General features: G+C 43.6%; 3 protein-coding genes across 3 annotated transcripts; 1 reads left to right on the top strand and 2 right to left on the bottom strand.

Annotated features, from left to right (window-relative positions):
• Positions 1 to 246: 246 nt before the first annotated feature.
• Positions 247 to 4,218, bottom strand: rnf224 (ring finger protein 224). Its single transcript, XM_085792717.1, has 3 exons — positions 4,093 to 4,218; positions 2,366 to 2,641; positions 247 to 743 (listed from the first exon to the last, which is right to left on the bottom strand). Exons 2-3 carry the CDS (start codon positions 2,636 to 2,638, stop codon positions 393 to 395), a joined length of 624 nt encoding a protein of 207 aa, XP_085648843.1. The 5' UTR covers positions 2,639 to 2,641; positions 4,093 to 4,218; the 3' UTR covers positions 247 to 392.
• Positions 4,219 to 6,186: 1,968 nt separating this feature from the next.
• On the bottom strand, positions 6,187 to 7,952 carry LOC146976945 (uncharacterized). Its single transcript, XM_085792711.1, has 2 exons — positions 7,813 to 7,952; positions 6,187 to 6,635 (listed from the first exon to the last, which is right to left on the bottom strand). The coding sequence occupies exon 2, from the start codon at positions 6,553 to 6,555 to the stop codon at positions 6,301 to 6,303; it is 255 nt and encodes an 84-aa protein (XP_085648837.1). The 5' UTR covers positions 6,556 to 6,635; positions 7,813 to 7,952; the 3' UTR covers positions 6,187 to 6,300.
• Positions 7,953 to 9,434: 1,482 nt separating this feature from the next.
• On the top strand, positions 9,435 to 26,582 carry fer (fer (fps/fes related) tyrosine kinase). The gene is made up of 20 exons (XM_085792712.1): positions 9,435 to 9,619; positions 10,921 to 11,129; positions 11,238 to 11,369; positions 11,460 to 11,633; positions 12,896 to 12,995; positions 13,221 to 13,404; positions 14,047 to 14,184; positions 15,777 to 15,896; positions 16,745 to 16,867; positions 17,441 to 17,642; positions 17,723 to 17,818; positions 19,139 to 19,345; positions 20,354 to 20,476; positions 20,678 to 20,734; positions 20,864 to 20,982; positions 22,185 to 22,279; positions 22,378 to 22,501; positions 23,745 to 23,899; positions 24,001 to 24,123; positions 26,232 to 26,582. The coding sequence occupies exons 2-20, from the start codon at positions 11,061 to 11,063 to the stop codon at positions 26,366 to 26,368; spliced, it is 2,478 nt and encodes an 825-aa protein (XP_085648838.1). The 5' UTR covers positions 9,435 to 9,619; positions 10,921 to 11,060; the 3' UTR covers positions 26,369 to 26,582.
• Positions 26,583 to 27,722: the final 1,140 nt, after the last annotated feature.

Genomic DNA, 27,722 nt, shown 5'->3' with positions numbered 1-27,722 from the left:
TTTACTTCTAGCCCCGCCCTGGGCAGCAGAACCAGCAGCACAGCCAATAGGACGCCGGCGGGCAGCTGTTGCCATAACGATAACATGATTTTAACGAGTTATGAATCAATTTTTCCATATTTTTGTTTATTTGAATATATTAAAGAGTTATTACTATGTTATTGATTTGAGCTTTTATCCTGAGCATTGATATCGGTAATAATATCAGAGGTAATCAATACGTCACTGATGTCATTGTGTCGTAAACACACTTCAGTTTCGTGTTTATTTTATTTTATTTTATTTTAACATTTTATATCAATTCAAAGTAATTTACATTGAACACGATCAAACAACCACAGCAGCACACTGATTGGTCAAGTTGAAGTAGCCCCGCCCCCTTTTTTTAACTCCTAGCCCCGCCCTGGGCAGCAGAACCAGCAGCACAGCCAATAGGACGCCGGCGGGCAGCAGTTGCCGTAGCGATGAAAGCGCGGCTCGGCCAGGCCTCCGTGGGACCAGTTGTCGTCGGCGACCTCCTTCCCCAGCCACAGCTTCCCGTCCTGCGCGGCCGCGTCTCCCATCGCCGCCGCCGCCGCCGGCCCCTCGCGGCGGCCGGAGCTCCAGGAGGACGAGGAGCAGGAGGAGGTGCCGGTCCGCTGCGCCTTCACGCCCAGGAACGACGCCAGGTCCAGGTCCAGACCCGCCGCGCCGCCGCGGGGCCGAGGCGTGTTCTGTCGACACTGAGGACACGGGATCCACACCTGGGGAGGGGGAGGACGGGGAGGGGGGGGAGGGGGGGGTCGGTCATCACTCGTCGCTGAGGCTCATGGGAGCTGTAGTTCCTGAGCTTCACCTGCACTCAGCGACTCTGTGATGTCACACTTTAACTTAAACTTTAACTTAAAGGACAATTCCAGGCAAATTCAACCTGGGGCTCTAGTTTAAAAAAAAACATTTTTTATTAACCTTTATTTATACAGGTAAAATCTCATTAGCCGTGTTTCCACTGCAGGAGTTCCTGGTAAAGGGAGGGGGTAGGAACTTCTACAGGAACCGTCCTCTCACTCGGCCCTCTCAGTGGCCGTGTCTCCACTGCAGAGTAGGACCCCGTGGCGACGTCATGAGTTTCGATCGCCGCTTAATCGCCGTGCGACAGTTTCGACCGTGACGTCACCCAGGCAGGTCACAAGCACATGCACAAAAAGCATAACAACAACGGAGAAGGATGGAAGGAGCTGAGGTGGTAGCCGCGTTTCTGGTTTGTGTGTTTCTGCACATGTCGGTTGATTGTAATCCTGCTTGAGTTTTTTTTTTTAACTTTTCACAGCATTGTTTTGTGGCGTGATGGATCCCCAGTGTGTCGAGGTGCGCTGATATTTGAATTTCGCCGCAATGACTCAAACCCCCTCTGAATCTCCTCGGTATAGACTGCAATCAATGTCTGCACCTCACCGTCGGTCCATTTGTGTACATCTTCCTGCTGTTTTCTTGTTGTTTACAGCGGTGTCTGCTAGGCTAATGCCTTCTGCTCCCCTTTAAAATGCCGGTTGTTTTGGTGCTGTCTGTAGCGTCAGAGCCTCTAGCTTTACTATCAGCGGGTTAACCTCGAGCCCCACCCAGGAGCTTTCCAGGGCCAAATTCAACCTGGAGTAGGCTCCTGTAAAAGTTCCTGTAAATGGCCTTTTTTCCTGCATTGAAACCTGGCCCCGTTATTTACCCGAAGTTCCTGCAGTGGAAACACGGCTATTGAGACCCAGGGTCTCATTTACAAGAGAGACCTGTGACCTGTCTAATATTTTAGGTCTAAAAGAATGAATCTGAAGATTTAGGTAATCCTTTAAAGGGATAGTTCAACATTTTGGCAAATTGGCCCATTGCCATAATCCCTATAGTCTTGGCAGTAGGGTAAATGCAGAGACTGCTTGATGAAAAACTGGCGGGAACACACATCAGCGGTTTTGCATGTATTCATGAAACATTACGAGACAGAGTTGTTTTAGAGGCAAATGCAGCCGGAACTACATTCCAGACACGGCTGCTGGGCGGAGGGATTTCGTATTTGCTTCATGTGTTCATAGCGTGGTGAATGTGCAGGTCACAACTTGTCCACCAGAGCGTTGTGGAGTTGTTGGATTGTGTATTTGATGAGTTTGATGAGGGACAGGGGACCTGTACCGTTTACCTCCATTGTGTTCACTGAGCAGCTCACGTCTCTGCCCCGCCGATCTCAAAACAACATGCACCGATAATTAAAGGTGATGAACCTACTGCTGTGACTATAGAGGTTATGGTGAGAGGAGAGTCGGACTAAATGTTGGACTATCCCTTTAAAAAGTTGAAGTCAGGTGAGAGCTGATCATGATGTCGTGATGTCGTCACTCACCTGTTCGTTGATGACCGTGTCCAGCCTCTTCAGACACGCCTGGCAGAAGGCGTGGCCGCAGTGCAGTCGCCGCGGCAACCGCGTGTTCAAGTCGTAACTTCCGAAACACACGATGCAGACCAGGTCCTGTCTCCTCAGCGACATCAGCGTTTCCATGGCAATAGAGGAAGGAGGAGGAGGAGGGGGGAGGGGCTGACAGGTCACTTCCTCCTCCTCCTCCTCCTCCTCTCCTTCTTCTTCTTCTCCTTCATCCTCTTTTCTGTTGTCAGACATTTTCTCTAAGAAGAAAAAAAAAGTTTTGGTAACCCTTTAATTTTTTTTAATTTTTTTAAATAACCAACACAAAACAACACGTATTCAACATAAAACTACAACAAAACATACATTTAATGACATAGAAATAGATCAAAACATATGTGCATACTACATTTCTCTCACTTTTAATACACGCACTATAAATTCATATCATAACTCAAATAAATAAATGATTAAGTTGATTAAATGATTAAATTCACTCAACCCAGAAAAACAAAAGAAAGAAAACAAAAAATTTAACTATATTAAATCTTCATTTCAAGTTTTTGTTATTGCCAAAACTTCCCATCTTTAATTTACAGGCCGCTAATTACGTGATAATGTCAAGAAATAGCCGAGAAATAATAAGTATTATTTGCGTCTAATGTCTAGAAATAGCCTAGAAATAACGTTCAATTTCATAGTAATGTTGAGATATATCCTACGTTGCCAAGAAATAACGATTGATTGCATAGAAATAGCCCAGAAATAATGGTCAACTGCAACTTAGGACTTGGTGGACAAAAAGATTCTGGCCTTTCCCAAAAACTTCAAAGCATGAAAAACATGTGTAAACTTTTTGCCTTTATGAAAACCATGATGTTACTATGAAATTGACTATTGTTGCTATGCTATTTCTTGACATTACTACGCAATTACTTGTTATTTCTTGACATTATCACATAATTAGCGACCTGTAAATTAAAGGGTTACCGAAATTTTATTTTATTTTAGTTAAAGCAGATAACAGCGGCACGGCCGTTTCGGCTAATGCTGTGTTCAAGGCAGGCTTTTGAAACCGTAAGTTACAGCTTCAAGTCACAACTACGACTTGGTAGCGCTCGTAGCTCGTGTTTTTACCGTCCTGTTGTCTGTGAAAGTTCCCTATAACGGCCACTCGTAACTTCCGACCCGTGAACTCGTACCAGATCGAACTGGTATGACTTCACAGGAAGGAAAAACACAAAGTACGAGTTTCCTTGAACGCACCATGAGTTAGCAGCCCCCGCCCTTGTCAGGCATCAATTGGTCCTCGTGCTACGTCACCACATTCACGCGCATCCCTTGGCTGCACACACAGCCCTTCATGCCGTTCTCTCCCCTCATTGGATAACACTTGTATCCCACAAGGAAAATTTTCTCCTCGGGTTACAGCAGAGCAGAGTGACGGAGAGACTCGTGTTTAGGCTGAAATACTTCATGTAAGTGATTGCTGACGGAAAATAGGACTATTTAGGACTTATATTAACAAAAACATTCCACTGATATCTGCTTTAAGTGTGATTAGAACCAGGACTAAAATGTAGTTCAGAGATCAGAGCTTCACTGAGGCTAATGCTAAGCTAATGTTAGTGGAAGGATGTTCAGTAAACCAGGAAGTCTTCAGCTCTCCTGCTGCGCTCTCATTGGTCAGATTTCTTTACAGTCTTTACAGACTCACCTGGATTTTCGTTTTCTGTCACATTTTCTCTTTTTTCATCCGTTTGTTTAACGTCTCTCTCAGTTTTATCCTGTTTCTCATATCTTCTTCATTCCTCCACTCATCCCTCTTTTCTTCTTTTATTCCACCTCTGGTTTTTCCTCTTCTGTCGTCTTCTTTTTTTTTTTTATCTCTTCCTCTCTGAGTATTTCTCTGTCGTTTCTGTTCTGCTACTCTCTCTCTCCTCTTCTTCTGCTTCTCTGCTCTTCTGGTTGAGAGGGAGAGAGAGAGAGAGGGAGAGAGAGAGAGAGAGAGAGAGTCTCCCTCATCAATAATTCAACCTCTGACGAGTAAAATGTTTCACCCACAAAAAAATAAAACAAATAAAACAAAAATATGTAATCAAACAGAGTTAAACTGTGATGCTGCCAAACACAAATCAATAACTGATCGATAACTGATCTGTGAAAAAAAAAGGAAAAAAAATTTAACAAACTCAGACTCTGAACCTGAGCAGGTGACACAATCAGTAACCTCACCTGTAACCCGATCAGCCAATAGAAAGTGGAGCTGCTCTCAGGTTTCTATTGGTCACTGGGAGTCGACCTATCAGGTTTCAGCTCAGTGTGGAGAGACTGAGGTCGCCATAGCAACTGATAGACAGTGTGTGTGTGTGTATGAACTCGCTGTCCACCCGATCACTCTCTGTTGATCAATATTATTTATTTGAAACAATCAGAAAAACTAAAGAATAAAACAATCTGATGATGTCATCAAACTCCTTCAAAATAAAAGTCCTACCAACTAATACTTCATGATGATACAATAGAAAACAAACAGCTGCGGTTGTTCATCAATAAACATTTATGAAAAACATGAATCAGTGTTTATTATTAATTAATTAATTAGGAATAATTGATCATCATCATCATCATCATCATTCACCTCGACGTCTGAGAAAGTCATGTGATGATTCTTTATTTTAGACGTTTGGGATCATTGATCTTCATATTTATTTACTCTACACTCACTCACTCACTCACTCACTCACTCACTCACTCACTCACTCACTCACTCACTCGTTCATTAACTCATTGAGTGCCATTGACATATATATACGTCAATCAAAATCCAACGGGGTAGGAGAGTGTGAGGGGGCAGCAACTGCAGCAGAAGAAGTAGTTTTAGTTTAGTTTAGTTTTTTTTTTATTGTACCTACAATGAAAAAACATGTGAAATGAAATTTTCAAATGTCTTACATGTTTTTGAAGCCAAAATTAAAACGGATAAATTACTGTTTTTCTTGAGAGACTCTCTTTCTCAGCTTTCTAGAAAAAAAGTGGTCTTTTTGGTGCAACCAGGCTCTATTCAACTTAAGATAAATCAAGAATGGAACAAGGTACAAACAAATGTTTTTTTTCCTAATTAAATAGAGAGTCTCCTCTTTCCTTTGAGCTGTTCGGTGTTTTCAGAGTCATAGTACAAAATATTCAGTGGGTCTTGAAATATTACTCAAAATGCCCCGAAATGCTGGCACAGGGCACTGACCATTTTATAAAAGGGGCTGGCACTCAATGAGTTAAGCAGTGAAAAACTTCTACTTAAGGGACAACGAGGAGTTTCTATTTGGTTATAAAAAAGTCTCACGTTAATGTGGATGAATCTACGCTACCCACACTTGTTAATGGGCCCAATTTCGCTAAATATATCGTTTTGTCTCTATCGTTATTTTGTTATTATTAGTTGTGGCGGAAATGCTGGTCGAGCCGACCAGAGTTTCTTTACTTTCGGTTTCGTGGTGAGTCATGAGAATAACGCCGCCGAATCGCCGTTTATGGTCGGGACTACGGTTGTATGTGATCGTCTTCGAACCTCTGACTTTAATTATTGATGAATGAAAACATGAGTCTGTCTTGCGCCGGTCAAAGAATTTCACGGTGCGCGCGGAGGCTCATAAATGTAGTGTGAAAACGCTTCGCTTTTCCAAAACTCCTCGTTGTCCCTTTAAAAAACAAAACAAAACAAAACAAAACCCAGAAATTGGCCGTTACATCGGCAGCGGCCATTTTGTGTCTAATCTGTTCCCAGATCGATAAGCGTGGTGATTGTTATCGACAGTTCCTCTCCTCGGTTTCCTTCTCACTCTCGTGTCCTTGTTTCCGATCACAGTCCGTGACAACGCCGTGACATTGTGACGTCACAAAACGCCGCAGTGACGTCATCATTTCCTCCTCCGGCAGCTGTAGCAGCAGGCGCGGCACCGGCCTCCTCCCTCCTCCTCCCCGCCGCCGTCCTCCTTGACCATATAAGGCGGCGGCGGGGCGGAGCTTGAAACGCCGTACGGGTTTGTGTCGTTGCCGCCCAGAGCGACGGGATTGGCTATCACCGTGGCGGCGTCGTCGGGGTGGCGGAGCTTGGCCCGCGGGATGGTGACCTCGCCGTACGGGTTGTCCAGGGAGACGTTGATCTTTGACATGGCAGCAGCAGCAGCAGAGGGAGGGGGCGGGGCTTAAACTGACCAGCTGATCAATCAATTAGTCGCTCAGGGCAACAGACCTGTGATAGAGAGAGAGAGAGAGAGAGAGAGAGAGAGAAAAGGTATATAAATGTAAATATACTTTTTTTTTATTTGTGTATATTTGATTCTGTGAGTTGTATTTGTTTTGTTCATGCCAATAAAGCAAATTCGAATTGATCTGAGAGAGGGAGGTTACTAACGTTAAGAAAACAACACATGTGAGTCAGTGTGTGTGTGGTGGTGTGAGATGCTCGTGTGTAGAGCGACATCTAGTGTCTGTAACGGCTGTTTACACAACATTTAAACATATCGACACTTTACTTTGTTATAAAACTACTAGGCTACTAATAATAATTATATTTGTGTTAATGTTGTAAAACAGATTAAAGACTTTCAACCTTCAACATCCTTTGATTCAGACACAGTAACTTAACTAGAGTGAATGATAAAAATATGATATAATATTGTTGTTGTTGTTTTTTATTTCTTTATTTTATTATCATCATTTAATATGAACTATGTGTATATATATTTTTCATTATACTTGCAACTGCCTAATTACACCCAATCTGTGTATAAGAGAGAGACAGCACTTCATCAGCACACACACACACACACACACACACACACACACACACACACACACACACACACACACACACACACATAGAGTATACAGTATAAATGTAAATACTTTTTATTTTATTTGTATATAATTGATTTAATTGTATATATTTGATTCTTTATTTATGCCAATAAAGCGAATTTGAATTGAATTGAACCAGAGTGAAAGATGTCATATGTTTAGCACAAACACACACACACACACACACACACACACACACACACACACACACACACAGCACAGTAAAGTCAGTTGTTTTCTGTCCTTTGAGTTTTATGTCTTTTCTTTTTTTTACGCTTCCTATCGGGCTCTTACTTTGAAGAGGTTTCAGTCAGTGAATGAATGCGCTTTTATTTTGGAAATAAAGACAGACATTGTGTAGCTACTACAGCACATTAACACACACACACACACACACACACACACACACACACACACACACAGCACAACAAGACGACAAAAGAGAAACTACAACACTCTACTGAGTCGTACTCTTGTAAACTGGTACTGTTGTACTTTGTCAGTACTTTCAGTGTTAGTATGTAACTTTATCAGTACTTTTACTCACAGACAGAAAGCTGTGGACTCACCTGTCCACAGGCCACAGGTGTTCCCTCTTCTTCTTCTTCTTTAATCCGCAGTTCCTTTAAAGAAATAGATTCCTCCTCTCTAGTTATAACCTCTTTCTTCCTGTTCTTCAGTCCTGTCCGCTCTCGTCTTATTCTCCTTCTCCTTCTCAGGTTTTATCCTCTTTCCTCTTCTGAAACTGTTGGAAACAACACAAACAATAAAAATCAGTCTCTCTCCCTTCTTTTCACTGTGTGTGTTAAGCTCGCTCGGCCGCCTCGCCCAAACCTGTTCTACCTGAAGACACTCCCTCCCTCCCTCTCCCTCCCTCTCTCCCCCCTCTCTCTCTCTCTGTCTCTATTCATGTTTTTCCCCTGTGGTGTTTGACCACTCTCAGCTCAAACCTGACACCCACCTCATGTTGTTTCTCTCTCTCTCTCTCTGTGGAGCTCAACCACCGTCTCTGTACCTCTTGTGTTATTAACGACTGAAAACATTTGTGGCTAAATGCCATAAATGAACATGTTATTATCTCATTTTTCTGTTTCCTGTTGTGTCAGCGGGGGGTCAGTAACCGGTCCAACAGAAACCGTTCCAGTCATTCCAACGCTAAGCCCCGCCCACGCTGAACTCCCATTGGACGGATCTTACAGGTGAGTTCATTAAAATCCTCCTCTCAGTTTCCTTTGTTGAGAGCAGATTGTGATGATGCCACTGATGTGTGTATAGATAGGTACACGTCTAATACACTATTGAGATTTATATTAAAGGGATAGTTCAACATTTTGGCAAATTGGCCCATTGCCATAATCCCTATAGTCATAGCAGTATAGGTTTGTTACCTTTATTTATCGGTGCAAGCTATTTTTAGAACGGCGGAGCAGAGCCGCGAGCTGCTCAGAGCTACGCTACGGAGGCTAATGGGATTTCTTGGTTTCGATCATCAAATACGCAATCCAACAACTCCAAACCGCTCTGGTGGACAAGTTGTGACCTGCACATTCACCACGCTATGAGATAATAACAGAACGTTACCAGACAGAGTTGTTTTAGAGGTAAATGCAGAGACTGCTTGCCGAACAACTGCCCCCGACGGTAACTTGCATAAGTGGTTTTGCATGAATTTACCTCTAAAACAACTCTGTCTGGTAACATTACATTATTATCTCATAGCGTGGTGAATGTGCAGGTCACAACTTGTCCACCAGAGCGTTGTGGAGTTGTTGGATTGTGTAGGTATTTCATGAGTTTGATGAGTTTGAAACCAAGAAATCCCATTAGCCTCCGACCGTAGCGTGTAGCTCTGAGCAGCTCGCGGCTCTGCTCCGCCCTTCTAAAAACAACTTGCACCAACAATTAAAGGTAACAAACCTATACTGCTAAAACTATAGGGAATGGGCCAACTTGCCAAACAGGTTGAACTATCCCTTTAAAGCTCCCAGCCCTCAGTATTGTCTGCAGGCTTCTGTTTACATCAGGTAACATCCCAGGTGTGCTTTGTCCATGTTTTTTTTTATTTTTTCCCCCCATTATTCCCGAAAATATTGTTTGTGCTTGTTTCTGGTTTAAATAAAGTCCTCCTCCCCTCTTATCCTCCCTCTTCTTCTCCCTCCCCTCTTCTCCCCCCTCTCCCATTCCGTTTCCCGCGGAAGCCCCTCCCTGTTAGCCGTTAGCCGCCTAGCTCTGTGGCCGGACAACAGGAGGGGAAGCCGGGGGGGAGCCGAGCAGAGAAAACTACAGGCCGAGCAGGACGACATGTTCCCGGCGGAGGACGACAGAAGAGCGCGGTGACCGGACAGCGAGGCAGCCGTAGGAAAAACCCGCTTCCCGGTGCGTTACTGCGGCTGAAAACGGCCGAGGAGAAGTGGAAAAACAGCGAGCCCCCCCCTCTCCTCCTCCTCCCCCTCCTCCCCGACTCTCCCTCTATCCCTCTCCTCCTCCTCCTCCTCCTCCTCCTCCTTCTCCTTCATCTTCATCTTGCTGAATTTACTCGGAGAAACGGGCAGAAACTCGGGGCAGAGCAGTGGCAGTTGACGCCGCTCTGTCCAATTCGTTAGTTTGTGTCAAAGCTGTTGTTGTTGATAAAGTTTTTTGTTTTAAAAGACAGTTATCCCGTTAGCCTGTTAGCTTCAGTTGTTTCCCATTGGATCTGATTAGGTGGAGCGGCTAATAGCGTTAGCTTAGCTTAGCTTCAGCTGTCGGAATGTGAAGGTTCTCAGTTTAAAAACAAGATGAAGATGAAGTGAAACGACGAGATTTACGGGTTAAATGGAGAGAACAGATTCAGATTTGTTTTAGTTATGATTCAATAGTGTATGAAGCAGTTTGTGTTAAAGTTGTAGTTTATTATTATTTTCTTTTTCTTTTTTTTAAAGAAAGTGTTCAGTGTCAGTGATCATGCTAACTGTGTTTACCCGGTGGTCTCAGGCGGTGACGTGAAACATTTAATCATCACTGACGCTAATGACAGTTAAATAACCAATGACCCATTTCCTTGTTTCATATCTGAACAGTTCAGTTGAGAAGTTTTGGATCAGTTTGTAGTGTTTTGGTACTCGATACCAGCCCTGAGACCATATTTTCAAGGTGGTCTTGGTCAAGACTAGTCAAGATCACAGCTGCAGTGACATCTTTTCTTTTCTCTTCTTTTCTTTAACCATGTCTCTGTAGCTTGCTCACTTTGGTTTATGTGATGTTATTCAATAACTTTAAGATAATTAAAATAGTTTTACTCAAGTATCTGCTTGTGTAACCGTCTGAAAAACTTGGTGTCAACAATGGGAGGAGACTTCAGCAGGTTCTGAGCTGTGTTTTTCTGCTCAATCCAGACTTTGTTTACGTTAAATATGGTTTAGATTTTATAGAAAGTCATCTTTTCTTTTTAGCTGAGGAGGAATAATGTAAATATCCAGCCACATGATTATTATCAGAACTGGTACTGAATACGGTAATGGTCTTGAAAATGGTCTTGCATTGGTTTGGTCTTGGACTTGGACTTGGACTTGGTCTCAGGTTAGGAGGTCTTGACTTTGAACTTACTCTGAGGTAAAAATGTAAATGTGACAGTGATAATTCATTATTGCTGATTGAATCTGGACTGTAGATCTAAAACAACTTCTGTCTCTTCACAGACGACCATGCAATTATTCCCGGCTCGCCCTCGACGTTAGTGTGTGTGTGTGTGTGTGTGTGTGTGTGTCTGAGTGTGATTGTGTGATTGTGTGAGTGAGTAAGTGAGAGAGAGTGTGTGAGTGAGCGACTGTGATTCAAGATGGGGTTTGGTCGAGATCTGAGGAATTCACATGAGGGGTTACTGAAGCTGCAGGACTGGGAGTTAAAGGTACAACACGTCAGAGTCAGAGTCACAACCGTCACTGGGATGTTGGGACTTTACATCACTGACCCTGTGTGTGTGTGTGTGTGTGTGTGTGTGTGTGTCGGCCTGTAGCTGCTGGAGACCGTGAAGCGTTTCATGACTCTGCGGGTTAAGAGTGATAAGGAGTACGCCGCTCTGCTGCTCAGCATGACTCAGCAGACTGAGAAACAAGAGGCTGCCGACTACGTCAGCACCGTCAGCAAGGTGAGACTCACCTGTCCACACCGTCCCGCTCTGCTCCGCTCTGGACTCACACTCGCTCTGATCTGACCCCGGTCCCGGTCTCTGTCTCAGTCCTGGTCTCAGGTGGTCCGGCAGACGGAGGCGTTGGGTCGGGTGATGAGGTCTCACGCCGACGAGCTGAACTCCGGACCTCTGCACCGCCTCGCCACGCTGATCCGAGACAAGCAGCAGGTGAAGAAGAGCTACCAGAGTCTTCATCAGCAGCTGGAGAGCCACAACCACAAGGTATGATGGGAAATCAAGCGGGTTGGAGGGGTGGGGCGGTGGATGAAGACATGAAGGGTCAGAGGTCAGCTGTCATGAGGTTGAAACAAAGACGGTTTAGAAACCAAGACGCTCCACTACGAGTCAGTTTCCTGTATCTGTGTCAATGGGTTTCTCAGCAGGTCTTGAGTCTATTGACTATTATGGTCGTTCTTTCGCCTCATAGTCACTGTAGTGAATATTGGACTAAACGTCATGCTTAATATGACTGTTAGCTGTGTAAATATTTAATGTTATCATTAGGAAATATAAATAGATCACTTTTGTTTACCTACAACTTCTATGGAACGAATCGCCTTGTTGTTTACAACTACTTCCGGGTAGAAAACCAGCATGAGAACAGACAAGAGTTTCGCTATATCTCATTTTTCACGTCACTATATCGCCGTTTAGACTAATCTGATGTTTGTAAAGTTTATAAAACCAATGAATGGACAAACATTACTATTTATGTGTGCACGTTTTTGTAATTAGTCATGGTTATCATAGATTAGCTGGGCTAACCGTTACCTGTTTAACTTTAATAACTCAGTGACTCAATAAACCGTCCATGAAAAAATATTTTCTCCAGCGGATATCTGAGTTACAACATGAATGAGCTAACTGGAGTAGTTTCATGTCGTGTCCGACAACGGGAGGGTTTTGACAGCTGACGTCCTGGTGTTAGCTTTGCTACCGCCGTTAGCTTAGCTACCGCCGTTAGCTTAGCTACCGCCGTTAGCTGTCCCCGTCAGCTGAGCCACTGATGCTTTCTAGACACCGTGATTCCCCAAAACTGAATAAATACAACACATAGCAACACAAAACACACACACACAGAAATAGTAATGTTTCTTCAATCATTTCAGATTTGTCTAAACGGTGATAGGGCGTAAAAAACATGATAAAAACTCTCGTTCGTAATTGTTCTCATTCAAATTACGTGCTGGTTTTCGACCCGGAAGTAGTTGTAAACAACAAGGCGATTCGTTCTATCAACACGTTCCCGACCCGAGGTGGGGGGGCGGTGACCACGCCCACTTAGGAGACAGGAAGTGAAGCTGTAACGTTTCATATCATTGGAGCAGCTCGTAGTGAGACATCTCGCTAGTTATAGAGGATCTTTGGTTGAAGTCAAGCCGAGCGATCGACCAAATGGAGATCGTTTTATCGCCCAGTCGAGGTTAAGCTTTGTTTCCCTGAGTCACCTGTTGCTGCGTTGTTGTCGTTGTCGCTGTTGCTAGGTAACCAGGAGCGAGCTGGAGAAGCTGAAGACGACGTATCGTCAGCTGAGCCGAGACGCCAACAACACCAAAGAGAAATACAGAGAGGCTCTGGTCAAAGGTCGCGACGCCAACTTCCTAACACAGACACACACACAAATAAATCAAAACCAAACCTGTTTTATTTTCATTACTGCCAGATGTTTACGATGTTTAAATTATGGGATGTTGTTGGATGAACACAAAAAAACCCAATAAATACATGTAAAAAAAAAAAAAAAAAAAAAAATCAAACCTGCTGCCGTTCAGCTTTGATACTCAGTCGTCTCTGGTCGTCCAATCACAGGCCGGGAGGTGGAGCGAGCACGCGAGCGCTACGACAAAGCGACGGCGAAGCTCCACAACCTCCACAACCAGTACGTGTTGGCGGTGTGCGGCGCCCAGACGCAGCAGGACGAGCACCGGCGCCACGCCGCGCCCGCCCTGCTGGACGCGCTGCAGAGGATGCAGGAGGACATGACGCTCGCACTGTGAGTCACACGACACGCCGACACGCACCTGAGTGTGTGTGTGTCGTGTACGGTGTAGGGATGTCACGATTACTTGTTTTCACAATTAATCACGGTATTAAACGCCACAATTAATTAATCGTAAAGATTCCTGAATAGCGTCATTTTCCAAAAAAGATGATGTCGGATCCGTATCGGCAGATGTGCGCCAAAGCAAAGGTGAATGCTCAGATACTGGTCCATTTAACTGACGTAGCATTGAATTGGTGGGAATTTAAATGTTAGGGTGTCATTTGTATTTTAAAAACCCCCCAAACCAAAAAAAAAACGATTAAAATAAACGTAAACATTTGGTATAGATGAGAATTTATGACCTGAATATTTCAAACGCTTTCCCTGGGGGGTTAATAATTGGTCATATATTATTAGATACTTGAAATATTTTGTGTAAACAATGAGTAATGTAATTATATTTGGACTATATTTGATTTTACACATTCATAGTGTTGTGAAATTAGTTAATGCATAATAATCGTGATAATCGTAACACCGTGATTATTTCTCTCACAATAATCGACAATTGTAATCGTGACATCCCTAGTACTGTGACATCATCGTTGTGTGTGTGCGTGTGTACGTGTGTGTGTGTGTGTGTGTGTGTAGGCGCAGCATCCTGGAGGAGTACTGTGACATCAGCAGCCTGCTCTCCGAGGAGATCGTCAGGATCCATCAGGAGATCTCCGCCGCCGTTCAGCAGATCGACCCTCTGGCCGAGTACCAGCACTTCATCGACGCCTACAGGTCAGAGGGCGCCGCCGTGGCAACACTTCCTGTCACATGATCTCGGTTCCGGCGCTTGACGTTGTGATTGTAGGGTCCGTCCACACAAATACAGATTATATGAAGAAAACTGTATTCTTTTGGGAACTGGTCCCAGAGCGGGAAAATCTGAAAACTGCCGCTCCAGTGTTTTTGTGTAGACGCCCAAAACAGATCTTTTGTATATCGATGATGTAATACCGCCCGCCGCTCTAAAAAAAAGAAAACCTGAGCCACACCGCTAGACGTTACAGTCTATGGACGTAACAACAACAACAGGTCGACGACTGTCAGACACTGCGGCTGAATCTCGTTCGTTAAATCATCATCATCTCGTGTAAAAGAAATCTCATACTCGATGGGACTTTCTGGTTAAATAAAGGTAAAATAAAAAAATAATCACCAATCGTCATATTTGCTCTGACTCGACTCCCTGTCAACATTTAATCCAATTGTAATGTTTGGAGTTTGAAAACAGCAGGGTAGCTTTCCTTCTTCTTCTCTGTTTCTGGTGTTTACGTGGCAGCGTTACGGCGCCACACACAGGCCTGGAGGATGTACGACAGCGTTAGAGTCGTTTTCAGTGGATCCGTATGGACGTAGATATTTGGTCAAACGATGACGTGTTCACGGAGATTTATTTCAAAAAAGAAAAAGGTAGTTTTGGCTGAAGCTTCGTTTTCATGTGGACGAGGCCTCAGACTGTTTATTCATGAAACTAACCTAACCAAAGACGGTTTATAAACCAAGACCTTCCATGACGAGTCAGCTTCCTGTATGCATGTCACGTGGGCTTCTGCACGGCCACGCCCCTTTAGAGAGACCAGAGGCAGCTTGGAGTGTATTGATTCCTATGGGACAATTTAATGTGAACACCGAATATGGTCGGGTCTTTCTCCCCACGGTCACTGAAGCAAATTTTGGACTCATTTTTCACAAGCCACATCTCTTCTGAACAGTTTGATACAAAAATGGTAATTTTCAGACGGACACATCAGGAGAAAATCCACTTTGTTCCAGACCTGTCTCTGTCTCTACGAAACACTCTCGCGAGATTTGGCACAGATCTCCTAGGCAACGTCAAACAAACGGCCGCGAACTCCCGTGAAAATGATTTAAATTATTTTTGTCATGCTAAATATGACTGTTAGTAGTGTAAATATTTAATGTTATCATAAGAAAATATAAATATCTCACTTTCATCTACCTAAAAATTGTATAAATCCACACACACGATCACAGACGAGGTGGGGTGACGGTTGGCCACGCCCACTTAGAGAGACAGGAAGTGTATACCATTTCATATCATTGGAGCAGCCGCTCATGGAGTATCTTTCCATTTATTGAATATCTTTGACCTAACTAACAAATATAATCTATAGAATAACATCAGTCATGAATAATTAATGAGGTCATCACTCCGGCCCCGCCCACACAGAGAGTGAGCTCTGTGTGTCTGAATGAAGTTTTACAGTGAAACACATTGTTTGTGTGAGTAGCTGCACCTGTCCAGTCTCCCTGTCTCCTATTGGCTCCCCTCTGTGTGACCTCATCGCGTGTCTCACCTGTCTCAGGTCTCCGGAGAGTCCGGAGCCGAGCGTCGAGTTCGACACGTCTCTATTGGAGGAGACGGAAAACCTGCCGGCCAATGAGATCCTGTGGAACACGCTGACGGCCGACAGCCTGCAGGTCATGTGAGTACTGCAGTACAAGCACTGCAAGTACTACTATAGGTACTACAAGTCCTACTGCAAGTACTACTACAGGTACTACTACAAGTACTACAAGTACTACTTTAGATACTACAAGTACAACAAGTTACAGTACCACTACAAGTATTACTACAGATACAAGTACTATTACAGGTACAAGTACTACTATAGATACTACAAGTACAACTACAAGTTACAGTACCATTACAAGTACTGCTTCAGATACAAGTACTATTACAGGTACTACTACAGATACAAGTACTACTACAGATACTACTACAAGTACTACTACAGGTACAACTACAAGTACTACTACAGCTAATACTTCAAGCACTACTATAAGTACTACTATAAGTAATTCTACAAGTACTTCTGCAAGTACTTCTGCAAGTACTACTACATGTACTACTGCAAGAACTCTTACAAGTTCAGCATCACAGGAAAAAACATTTCCTGTAGTCACCCTTTCACAGTAAAAGCATTTCCTGTACTCACCCTTTCACAGTAAAAGCATTTCCTGTACTCACCCTTTCACAGTAAAAGCATTTCCTGTACTCACCCTTTCACAGTAAAAGCATTTCCTGTAGTCACACTGTCACAATAAAAGCATTTCCCCTCATGGATAAGATATAAGAAAATACAACTCACTCCATCAGAGTCCTGGGTCGACTCTTCCACTTCCTGTCACCAACTTCACCGTCCTTTCAAATTAAAACTACACAGGTGAGTTCAGATAATCAACAGGAGCTCTCTCTCTCTCTCTCTCTCTCTCTCTCTCTCTCTCTCTCTCTCTCTCTCTCTCTCTCTCTCTCTGTGCGCTTGTCCTCCAGGTTGTCGTCGGCAACGGAGGAGCTGACGCTGACTCAGCAGAATTTGAGGACGAAGGAGGCGCTGGCCGACGACCTGGACTCCAAGATCCAGACGAGTCAGCAGAACGCAGAGAGGAGGAGCGAGTGAGTCTTTCTTTCTTTCTTTCTTTCTTTCTTTCTTTCTTTCTTTCTTTCTTTCTTTCTTTCTTTCTTTCTTTCTTTCTTTCTTTATCCCTGTTCCTCTTCTTTCTCTGTCTCCTCTTTTTTTCTTTCTTTCTCTCCCTTTTCCTCTTCTTTCTTTCTTTCTTTCTTTCTTTCTTTCTCTGTCTCCTCTTTCTTTCTTTCTCTCCCTCTTCTTTCTTTCTCTCTCTCTCTCTTCCTCTTCTTTCCCTGTCTCTTCTTTCTTTCTTTCTTTCTTTCTTTCTTCCTCTTCTTTCTCTGTCTCCTCTTACTTTCTTTCTTTCTCTCTCTCTTCCTCTTCTTTCCTCTGTCCCCTCTTTCTTTCTTTCTCTCTCTCTTCCTCTTCTTTCTTTCTTTTTCTTCTTTCTCTGTCTCCTCTTTCTTTCTCTCCCTCTTCCTTCTCTGTCTCCTCTTTCTTTCTCCTATTTCTCTCTCTCTTCCTCTTCCTCTCTCTTTCTCTTTCTGTCTTCTTTCTCTCCTCTCTCTCTCTCTCTCTCTCTCTGTTTCCCAGTCTCAGTCTATGTCTCTCGCCCTCAGCTGTGTGCTGCTGCTCAGTCAGAAACTCTCTCTCCTCGAGCTGCGTCACGCCGTCCAATCACTGCGCAGCTCCGAGGTTCGCCTCGCCTCCCAGAAGGCGCTGCTGGACGCCAAGATGGCCGCCGCCGCCACCTCGCCTCCTCCGCCGCCTCCTCCCCCCGCGCTGCCTTACGAGGACGACGCCCGCTCCGTCGGCTCCACTGTAAATATTAGTTATTGATCGATCAGTGATTGTGGGATTTTCAAAATAAAAGCTCATCTGGACTTTGTGTGTGTGTGCAGGATAAGAAGGAGAGGAGCTCTCGGTTCGACACGCTGCGTCACTCTCTGGCCGGGATGATCCGCTCTCCTAAAGCCATGTTAGGCTCCTCCTCCTCGGTGAGACGCTGATGTCACCTCCTGGCCTTTTTTTCACAACTTTATTAAGAATTGTGCAAAACAATACAATTCATCACAGCAACAAAGATTACCGCCAGGGGGTTACATACATACATACATAAAGGCATTTTTTACAGATTGCATTATAAAGAGGTGTTGTAGAGAGCACATTAGGTTCAAGGTCTTGATAGCTTTTGTGTTATTCGATTTTTCAATAGTTTTAATATACTGTTTGACTTTGTTCGTTAAATGTGAGGAAAAAAGGATTTTGATTTGTGTATCGACATTTATGAATGTGCCATTTGGATAAAAGGATAGTAAGATTAATGATGTAGTATTGTCTAACTTTGGTAAATGGAAAGACAGTGAAGCTGAACAGTACATTTTCAAAACAAAGGGAAAAATCTGGCTCAATAGAAAGGGAAATCAAATTACAGACATCTACCCAGAAACTGGTGGAAAAGGGGCAAAAGACCAAAACAAATGAAAGACATCTTCAGGGCATCCCAAACAAAAAGAGCAACTTGTATCGGTGACATTTTTTAAAACGTTGTGAAAAGAAGACTTTAGAAGGGTAAATTCTGTGGATTATTTTGAAGGATACTTCTTTTATTTTATTTTATTATTTATCATATATCTAGCTGGCAAGTTCCAGATCTTCTTCTAGTCAAGGTTGTTTATTAAGTTATTCCAATAAGTGACTACATATGGAACTGATACAACTTCTTGAAATGAAGCACGTATAGACCAGTTACTGTTCAGGGTATCCGCGGGGTCTTGAAAAGTATTAAAAGGTGATAAATGATTTTGGGGAAAATTAAGACCCTTAAAAAGTATTTAAAAGTCTTTTCACGACTTTATAAAGTCTTACATTTTGAAGGTATTTTTTTCTAAATTAGCTGTCCAAGAGTTTGAGTCCTAAAAAACATTATGAACATTTTTTATGCAATGTGTTGTTTTGTTTTTTTTGCCTTTGATTTATTATCCCAGCCTATTTTGAATTCTGTTGTATCATAGTGGTCTATAGTCTTTATCACAAACTAAAACTGTTCAGTTGAAAGTGTCACTGATGTAAATGGTTACAGCTTGAAGTGGCGGTGAGGTATTGAAAAATATTGAGAAGGTCTTGAAAAAGTCTTAAAAAGGTATTAAAATTAACTTCAAGATTCCTGTATATACCCTGCTGTTGCGTGTATCGCCTCGTGGCCTTGCAGTCGTTTTTGTCCTGTTTGTCTCTTGTCAGTAAAGTTTTATTGAAATCTTTGTCCCCTACCCCCCCACCCCCACCCCCCTCCTCCACCCCCCTCCTCCACCTTGCAGCAGTTCTTCGACGTGATCCCGACGTCGGAGCGCCCCCTGGCGGACCAGGAGTGGTATCACGGCGCCATCCCACGCACTGAGGCTCAGGAGTTGCTACGGCAACAGGGAGACTTCCTGGTGAGGGAGAGCCACGGCAAACCGGGCGAGTACGTCCTGTCGGTGTTTTCTGACGAGCAGCGACGACACTTCATCATCCAGTTCGCAGACGTACGTGTCACCGCCGCCACGGCAACACCTGTCAATCAAACTGTAGAGCTGTCATTGGCTCCTGGCTCACGCCCCTTTCTCTTTCTCTCCCCTCTCTCTACTCTCTCCTTCTCTTTCTATCTCTCTTTCTCACCTTTCTCTCTCCTCTCACTCTCTTTCTCTCTCGGTCTCTGTTTTCTCTCCTTTCTTTCCCTCTCTCTCACCTTTTTCTTTCTCTCCCTCTCTCTCGCTCTGTCTCTTCTTACTCTCTTTCTCCCCCTCTCTCTCCTCTCTTTCTCTCTCTCTGTCCCTGTCTCTCCCTCTCCTCTCACTCGCTTTCTCTTTCCATCTCTCCTCTCTTTCTCTCCCTTTCCCTCTCCCTTTCCTCTCATTCTCTTTCTCTCTCTGTCTCTGTTTTTCTCTCCTTTCTTTCCCTCTCTCTCTCACCTTTCTCTTTCTCTCCCTTTCTCTCGCTCTGTCTCCTCTCTTTCTCTTTCCTCTGTTTCTCTCTCTCCCTTTCTCTCCTCCCTCTTTCTCTTTCTCTTCTCGTCTCTTTCTCTATCTGTCTCTGTTTTTCTCTCCTTTCTTTCCCTCTCTCTCACCTCTCTTTCTCCCCCTCTCTTTCTCTCTGTTTCTCCCTCCTCTCTTTCTCTCTCCTCCCTCTTTCTCTCTCTCTGTTTCACCCTCCTCTGTTTCTCTCTCCTCTCTCCTCCCTCTTTCTCTCTCCTCCCGCTTTCTTTTTCCACCTCTTTCTGTCCCCATCTCTCCCTTTCTTTATTCCTTTATTGGCATGACTGTCAGTACAGTATTGCCTTTTTATTTTCTTTCTCTCTCTCCCTTTCTCTCTCCTCTCTCTCTCTCCTTCTCTCCTCTCTCAATTTTTCAATTTTTCAATTTAAATAGCTTTACCGGCATGACAAGACAGTGTTTACATTGCCAAAGCATATAACAATAAAATAATATTAATAAGAATAAACAGATGAATAAGTGACAGTCTCATCTCTCTCTCCTTCTCTCTCTCTCTGGTAGAGTCAGTATCGGTTCGAAGGCACCGGCTTCTCCACCATCCCTCAGCTCATCGAGCATCACTTCTCCACCAAACAGGTCATCACCAAGAAGTCTGGAGTCGTGCTGCAAACGCCCGTCGTCAAGGCAACCACTCACTCTTTTATATATATATATATTTTTTTTACCTTTTACTCATATCGAACACAATATATATATTTTTAAACGGTTTTAAACGGTTACAATCAACGTAAAAGGAGAAATAAACTAGAGAATAATAAACTCACTCATCTACACCTCAGTTCATCCACTTAATGATGTCACTGTGATGTCACTTCCTGTGTCCAGGACAAAAAGTGGATCCTGAACCACGAGGACGTTGCTCTGGGAGACCTGCTGGGAAAGGTGACCGCACACACACACACACACACACACACACACACACACACACACACACACACACCTGTCAGCTGCCATAGTAACTAACTGCGGCCCGTCATGTCCCATCATGCCCCGCTGTTCGCCGGTTACCAGGGTAACTTTGGTGAAGTGTTCAAGGGGACGCTGCAGCGCGACAAAACGCCGGTCGCTGTGAAAACGTGTAAAGAAGATTTACCTCCAGAACTGAAGATCCGCTTCCTGTCTGAGGCCAGGTCAGCACCACAACACACATCTACACATATATTTATATATATATATATATATATATATATCCACTTAATGGATATATATATATATATATATATATATAAATATAACTCCTTATTATAATAATAATAATAATAATGATGATAAATACTATTTCCAGGGCCCAGGTGTTCAAAAAGGTTTAATCTGGATCAAAATTATCCAAAATTTGAAATCTGTATTCACTTTTATCCCAGTTGTTCAAAGCAAAGTTTGTATCTAGATCCGTCTGATCCAGATACAAACTTTTCAAGATTTACAAATTCCGGATAACGAGTGTTTCAGACTGAACATGTAAACAACAGGTAGAACAGCAGCATGGAGCCACTCAATGTGTGTTTATTTGAAAATGGGGTGTATGTGTAGATTTCTGTGCTGTTTGTTGTTTCTTCGATGTCTTTTAAACAGCCGGACCTGATCTTATCTGGTCTGGCTGTTTATATAGATGTAAAAAAAAAAGCAAATATTCAGTACAAAGTCAAATACATTGTGAATATTTTCCCATGTGTTTCAAATTCAAACTTCAAATTTCATTAAAATATCCAGTAGTTGGGGAAAATTCAATTGTGGAATAATCAAAAGTTCACTTTATTTATTTGTTTATCACTGTAATGGTTTGGTGCAAAATATAAATCAATACATGTTCACTACATTATAAATATTGTTTATTTGACCAGTTTGAATTTAATTTAAATCGCAGGGATCAGAATAATCCAAGATTTTTTGGATCAAAGTTTTCCTGATCCTACTAAAAAGTTTTAAATAACACAAACTGAGGGTTTGATCCAGATTAAAACCAAGACTGGATCACATGATCTGATCTCAGAATCAGTTTTTAGTTTTGAAACAACCCATTTTCAAGATTTGATCCAATCAATTATCCAAAATCTGATCAGATTAAACTTTTGAACAACTGGGCCCAGGACAAGAGAAACTTTACCCTCTTTCTAATTGTCGGAATATGTGAAGCAGTTGGCCGGTGTCTGACGCTGCTTGTCTGTGATTGGCCGGTGTCTGACGCCGCTTGTCTGTGATTGGCCGATGTCTGACGCTGCTTGTCTGTGATTGGCCGGTGTCTGACGCCGCTTGTCTGTGATTGGCCGGTGTCTGACGCCGCTTGTCTGTGATTGGCCGGTGTCTGACGCCGCCTGTCTGTGATTGGCTGCAGGATCCTGAAGCAGTACGACCATCCGAACATCGTGAAGCTGATCGGTGTTTGTACGCAGCGACAGCCGATCTACATCGTCATGGAGCTGGTTCCTGGTGGGTGGAGCTTCTGTCTTACCTGGTGCAACAGGTGTGTGTGTGTGTGTGTGTGTGTGTCTGACCCTGTGCTGTGTGTGTGTGTGTGTGTTTGTCAGGTGGAGACTTCCTGTCGTTCCTGAGGAAGAAGAAGGACGAGTTGAAGACGAAGCAGCTCGTTCGGTTTTCAGTCGACGCTGCTGCTGGGATGGCGTATCTGGAGAGCAAGAACTGTATACACAGGTACGTCCCTCTGTCCTCACCTGTCCTCAGCTCTAGTGTTGTCACGAGAACCGATACTTTGGTACCAAGTCGATGCCGATATGCAGAAAATACGTTGGTAGCTGCTTTTTTTTTTTGGTACCGCGAGTACCAGAAATACAACTTCACCCTCAGCGGGTCGCGTCGATTCCTGTCGGGACTGATGCAGACAGTATACGCACGTGGCCTCGGTGCAGCTACAGTGGAACTTGCGTGCTACGTGTTTTTCTCCGGTCAGTAGTGTTGCGGCATTACAAATCCATGTTAGTTTGGACCAGAGAAAAAACAAACGTGTGTAAACACGAAACGTACGAGCTGAAAAATTCAACAATGTGTCATTTTTGCACCAGTTTGTGTGGAAGCAGCCTGAACGTGAAGGAATGAGAACAACAATTGTCTTGTTGAACGACTTGAAGGATAAAAGTAACGAACGACTCCATGACTTGCTGTTTGTGTTGAGCCATATTTACCATTTTAACTCTGTTCTTACTTCATGTTGCGGCTGCTTTATAAATTCTGTGCAGTGTGAGAAGTTGTTGAAGCTAAATACAAGAAAGTTTGATGTGAAACTGTCAAAGTAGCCTAATAAATTTAGGAGCACATGGGTTCTGTTTTTTTTTTTTTTTAAATTGTGGTATCGATTAATCTCAAGTATTGTGGCAATTTACTGGTATTGGTTAGCCTGGCTATAACCCACACTGCCTTGCGCGCGGTTTTATTCGCTCTGCAAGTCAGCCTGGAAACCATGAACCAATTTTCCCCTCAACTAGGGAGCCAATCACAGAACGGGGGGAGGGGGCAGCAAGACGATGACGACACACCGAAGCGACTTTGTTGATAGCTTGTCGATCCAACATGGCGGCAGACGCTTTACCTTTCGATGCAGCGTTAGAAAGTGTTTCAAGTAGTTTAGACGGCAAGTTTATTTTGTAAAAAGAGCAACGTTTAGCGAGCGGATTTCTGTCGCTCTACATACGTCATCGGGTATGATTGATACGATTGGCTATAAGCTACGTACAAACGCATTTGATAGACAATCGTAGCGCCCAATAAACAGCTCTGGACGCCTCAAATACAAAAAAATGAACGGGTGGTTCCCAGACCGAATCTCACTCTACATTGAGACGAGATCTGGTGTTAGCCAGCTAATCGACTACTGAAATTCTGGTATCGTGACGAGCCTAGTAACCGCCTGTCCTCCCCCGTCTCCGTCTGTCTGCCTCAGGGACTTGGCGGCGAGGAACTGTCTGGTCGGCGAGGGCAGCGTGTTGAAGATCAGCGACTTCGGGATGAGTCGTCAGGAGGACGACGGAGTTTACTCTTCGTCTGGACTCAAACAGATCCCCATCAAATGGACGGCGCCTGAGGCCCTCAACTATGGTAACTACGGTAACACACCTGCTGTGACACACCTGTGGTTTTAAACGATATGAGAGAGAGAGAGTTCACTCACTCTGCTCTGTGATTGGCTGCTGCTGCAGGTCGCTACAGCTCAGAGAGCGACGTGTGGAGCTACGGGATCCTGCTGTGGGAAACCTTCAGCCTGGGGGTGTGTCCGTACCCGGGGATGACCAATCAGCAGGCCCGAGAGCAGGTGGAGAAAGGTAAACACGCATCAATCAATCAATCAATCAATCAATCAATCAATCAATCAATCAATCAATCAATCAATCAATCACATTTATTGAACACGTTGAGAATAAGGCAAGGCGAGGCATCTTTATTTATATAGCGCATTCATACCAAGGCAACTCAATGTGCTTTACATAAAGACAAAACATTTGTTTTTAGTGTTTGTTTTTATTCTGTTTTATGCTTCTCTTTTTTCAGAGTTAAAAGCAAGAGCAAATAAAAGTAAAATAAAAGAAAATAGATAAAGTTTAAAGTTCTTAAAAAGAGCTCAGCTATAAGCACGTGAAAAGAGAAATGTTTTTAACCTGGATAAAAGCAAAACATACAAACAAAACCATAAAAATAATAAATAAGAGTGTATTAACTCATTGAGTGCCGCGCTCCTTTCCAAAGTTTTAGTCAAGTGTACCGGCAAATTAGACCATATTTGACTTTTTATTTTAGAGCCATAGTGTATTCTATATTATTGCCACCAACACATACTGTAGCTCATTTGAAAGGTTTAACTTTATCCTTCAAATGGCCACAAACCGTTTGTTTCTACGTGCCTCCGTTCCTGAGAAAAGTCAAGCTAAACATGGCTGGGTTTCACCAAAATCCCTCCTTTTTTTCTAGAAAAGGAGATAGAGCGTCTTTTATGAAAGGTGCGCTGTTTGTGTCTGTCGCTCTTCTGACACTCGCATTTCTGGATCAAAGGGCTCGTATAAGATAAATATATACAACAATTGTTGTTCTATTCACAAAACCACCATCGGGGGCGGGGGGGGCGCCACTAAACAACAATAACACAGACGCACCGTGCCGTGTCACAGCCTCTCGCCGCGGAACGTGAGGCTCTGCCGGCCACAGCGGCTCGCGAACACCGGTCCCGCCGGTGGTCGCGGTCCGTCTGTGGTACGGGTCGGTGGTGCCGGTCTGCTTTGGTCCAGAGACCATCAGATTTTACCGCGGGAGGACTTTGGGGAGGACACGGTGTTGCTCCAGATGAAGACCGGGCGAGACAGTGGGCTGAGAGCTTCCTGGTTCTGCTCCCAGCTGCTGCAGCCTCGCGGGTGAGAGCGGAGCAGCAGCGGAGCAGCTGCTGCATCCACATGCAGAACTCCGTTTGCAGAAGCTGAGTTATGATAAAAACTTCCAGATCATGAGCTGTCATGTGACTTTGATCGTCATCTATTTCAGTTCTCCTCGTCGTAGAGTCCCCAAATTTACATATAATGTGTATTAAAGTGTCTATTTTCATAATTTAAAAAAAAAGCAAAAAACGAAAAATTTCGTTTTTGGCACTCAACGCATGGGAACGAAAAACGAGAAATTACGTGGTTGGCACTCAATGAGTTAAAGGGACATTGTGTAACTTCTCCTGTTATCTATTCAGGAAAATCGATTATTTGGTTCTTCAGTCTGCTTTTCATTAATCAGTAATCCCCCCCCATCAACAAACTGAAGTGTTCCTTTCAGCTCTGAATTTGTCGTTCATATCATTCATATCTCCATGGAGCGGGTAAGCTTGGTGCTGCTGCCATGTGGTGTCGCCATGTTTTTACGTTCAGTGGCAGCGTGACGGTAGGAAACCACGGAAACTCAGTGGAGACACCGGAGCTGTCGGCTCAGGTCGAGGTGGTGTCTGTGAAAAGTCACCACGGTAACGCAGTGAGGAGGAATGGAGCGCTACACTGATGCTGCATTCACCTGCAGTCGGGCAGACGGCCGTCGGTAACAAACCAGATGTCATTTTAGTCACAGAAGTCCAGAGAAAGCCGGTAAAACATGGGTCAGGTCAACAATACCACATCACCATGACAACATATTGTCACGTGTATTTTTTTGCCTCGTGCTGACGGACCACTTGTTTACATAGAGGCTTGTTTATGCCGTTACGTGCAGCGGCTGTCGTCCGTCTGCCCAATTTCACGTGAATGCAGCATGAAAAATACGAACCGCAACGCTAGATGGGAGGAATTCCTACACAATGTCCCTTTAATAATCATCATCTCAAAAGAAGATGCCTGACTTCCTGATCTCCACTTGTTCTTTTACTGTATCGGTGAAAATCTGTCGCCTTTTCTCTCCCGGTTGCTAGGTTACAGGATGGCGTGCCCGCAGCGTTGCCCTGACGACGTGTACAAAGTGATGCAGCGCTGCTGGCAGTACAACCCCGAGGAGCGACCCAAGTTCTCGGAGCTGCAGCGAGACCTCGCCGGCATCAAGAAGAAGTGATGACATCATCAGCGTGTCCTCAGTAGCAAAGACAAGTCACTTTTTTGTTTTTGTTTTTTTTAAAAACGTCGAGTGGGTGTGGTCGACACGTGGGTGGTTCAAAGACTTGTCATCTTTTCAGAAACAAGACAATGAAAACACTAGAAAGAAAAGAAAAACACAACGTCTGTTACCGAAACACTACGACGGGAATTATTCCAGAAACATCTTAAAGGGATAGTACAACATTTTGTCAAATTGGCCCATTGCCATAATCCCTATAGTCATAGCAGTAGGTTCGTTACCTTTAATTGTCGGTGCAAGCTATTTTTAGAACAGCGGAGCAGAGTTGCAAGCTCATCAAACTCATCAAATACACAATCCAACAACTCCAAAACGCTCTGGTGGACAAGTTGTGACCTGCACATTCACCACGCTATGAGATAATAACACAACGTTACCAGACAGAGTTGTTTTAGAGGGAAATACAGAGACTGCTTGATGAAAAACTGTCCCTGAAGGCAACGAGCATCAGCGGTTTTGCATGAATTTCCCTCTACAACAACTCTGTCTGGTAACGTTCTGTTATTATCTCATAGCGTGGTGAATGTGCAGGTCACAACTTGTCCACCAGAGCGTTTTGGAGTTGTTGGATTGTGTATTTGATGAGTTTGATGAGGGAAACCAAGAAATCCCATTAGCCTCCGTAGCGTAGCTCTGAGCAGCTCGCGGCTCTGCTCCGCCGTTCTAAAAATAACTTGCACCGACAATTAAAGGCAACGAACCTACTGCTATGACTATAGGCGTTATGGCAATGGGACAATTTGCCCTAATGTTGAACTATCCCTTTAACGTTAAATCTGGAATAATAGGGGCTGTTACTTTAGCATCTGGTCTGAGGATTGTTACATATCGATGAACAGACACTATTCTGGGATGAGACACTTAACGACGGATGTTTCAGTGTTTACATTAAAAACCTCAAATGGCCAAAAACTTTAAAACTGAAACCTCCTCTATTTATTGTCAAATTGAAAAAAAAAAAGTAAATAAGCTCAATGTCGAGAAACTGAAACAGGTGACGGTCAAGACTTTAAGCCACACCCCCCATCACTACAGTAACCATGGCGACGGATTAAAACACTAAAAAGTGGTTCCACCATGGAGGACCAACCAGCTGTCAGCACTAACATAAACTCTTGTTTATTTCTGTTTTTATTTATTATCTTTTTATATTTTTTATTCTTTTTATGTTTGTTTTGAAAAAAATAATATACAAACTGTTGAAACGTGGACTTTTATTTTGAAAACCACAACTGTCAATCATCGCACAGACCACGCCCACTCCGACTTATTCTTTTCTTCTTTAAGTGTT

This window comes from Trachurus japonicus, chromosome 12 (assembly GCF_045865225.1).
Source record: "Trachurus japonicus isolate A0001 chromosome 12, Traja_1.0".
NCBI lineage: Eukaryota > Metazoa > Chordata > Actinopteri > Carangiformes > Carangidae > Trachurus > Trachurus japonicus.
This window is presented reverse-complemented; position numbering and strand designations above follow the sequence as displayed.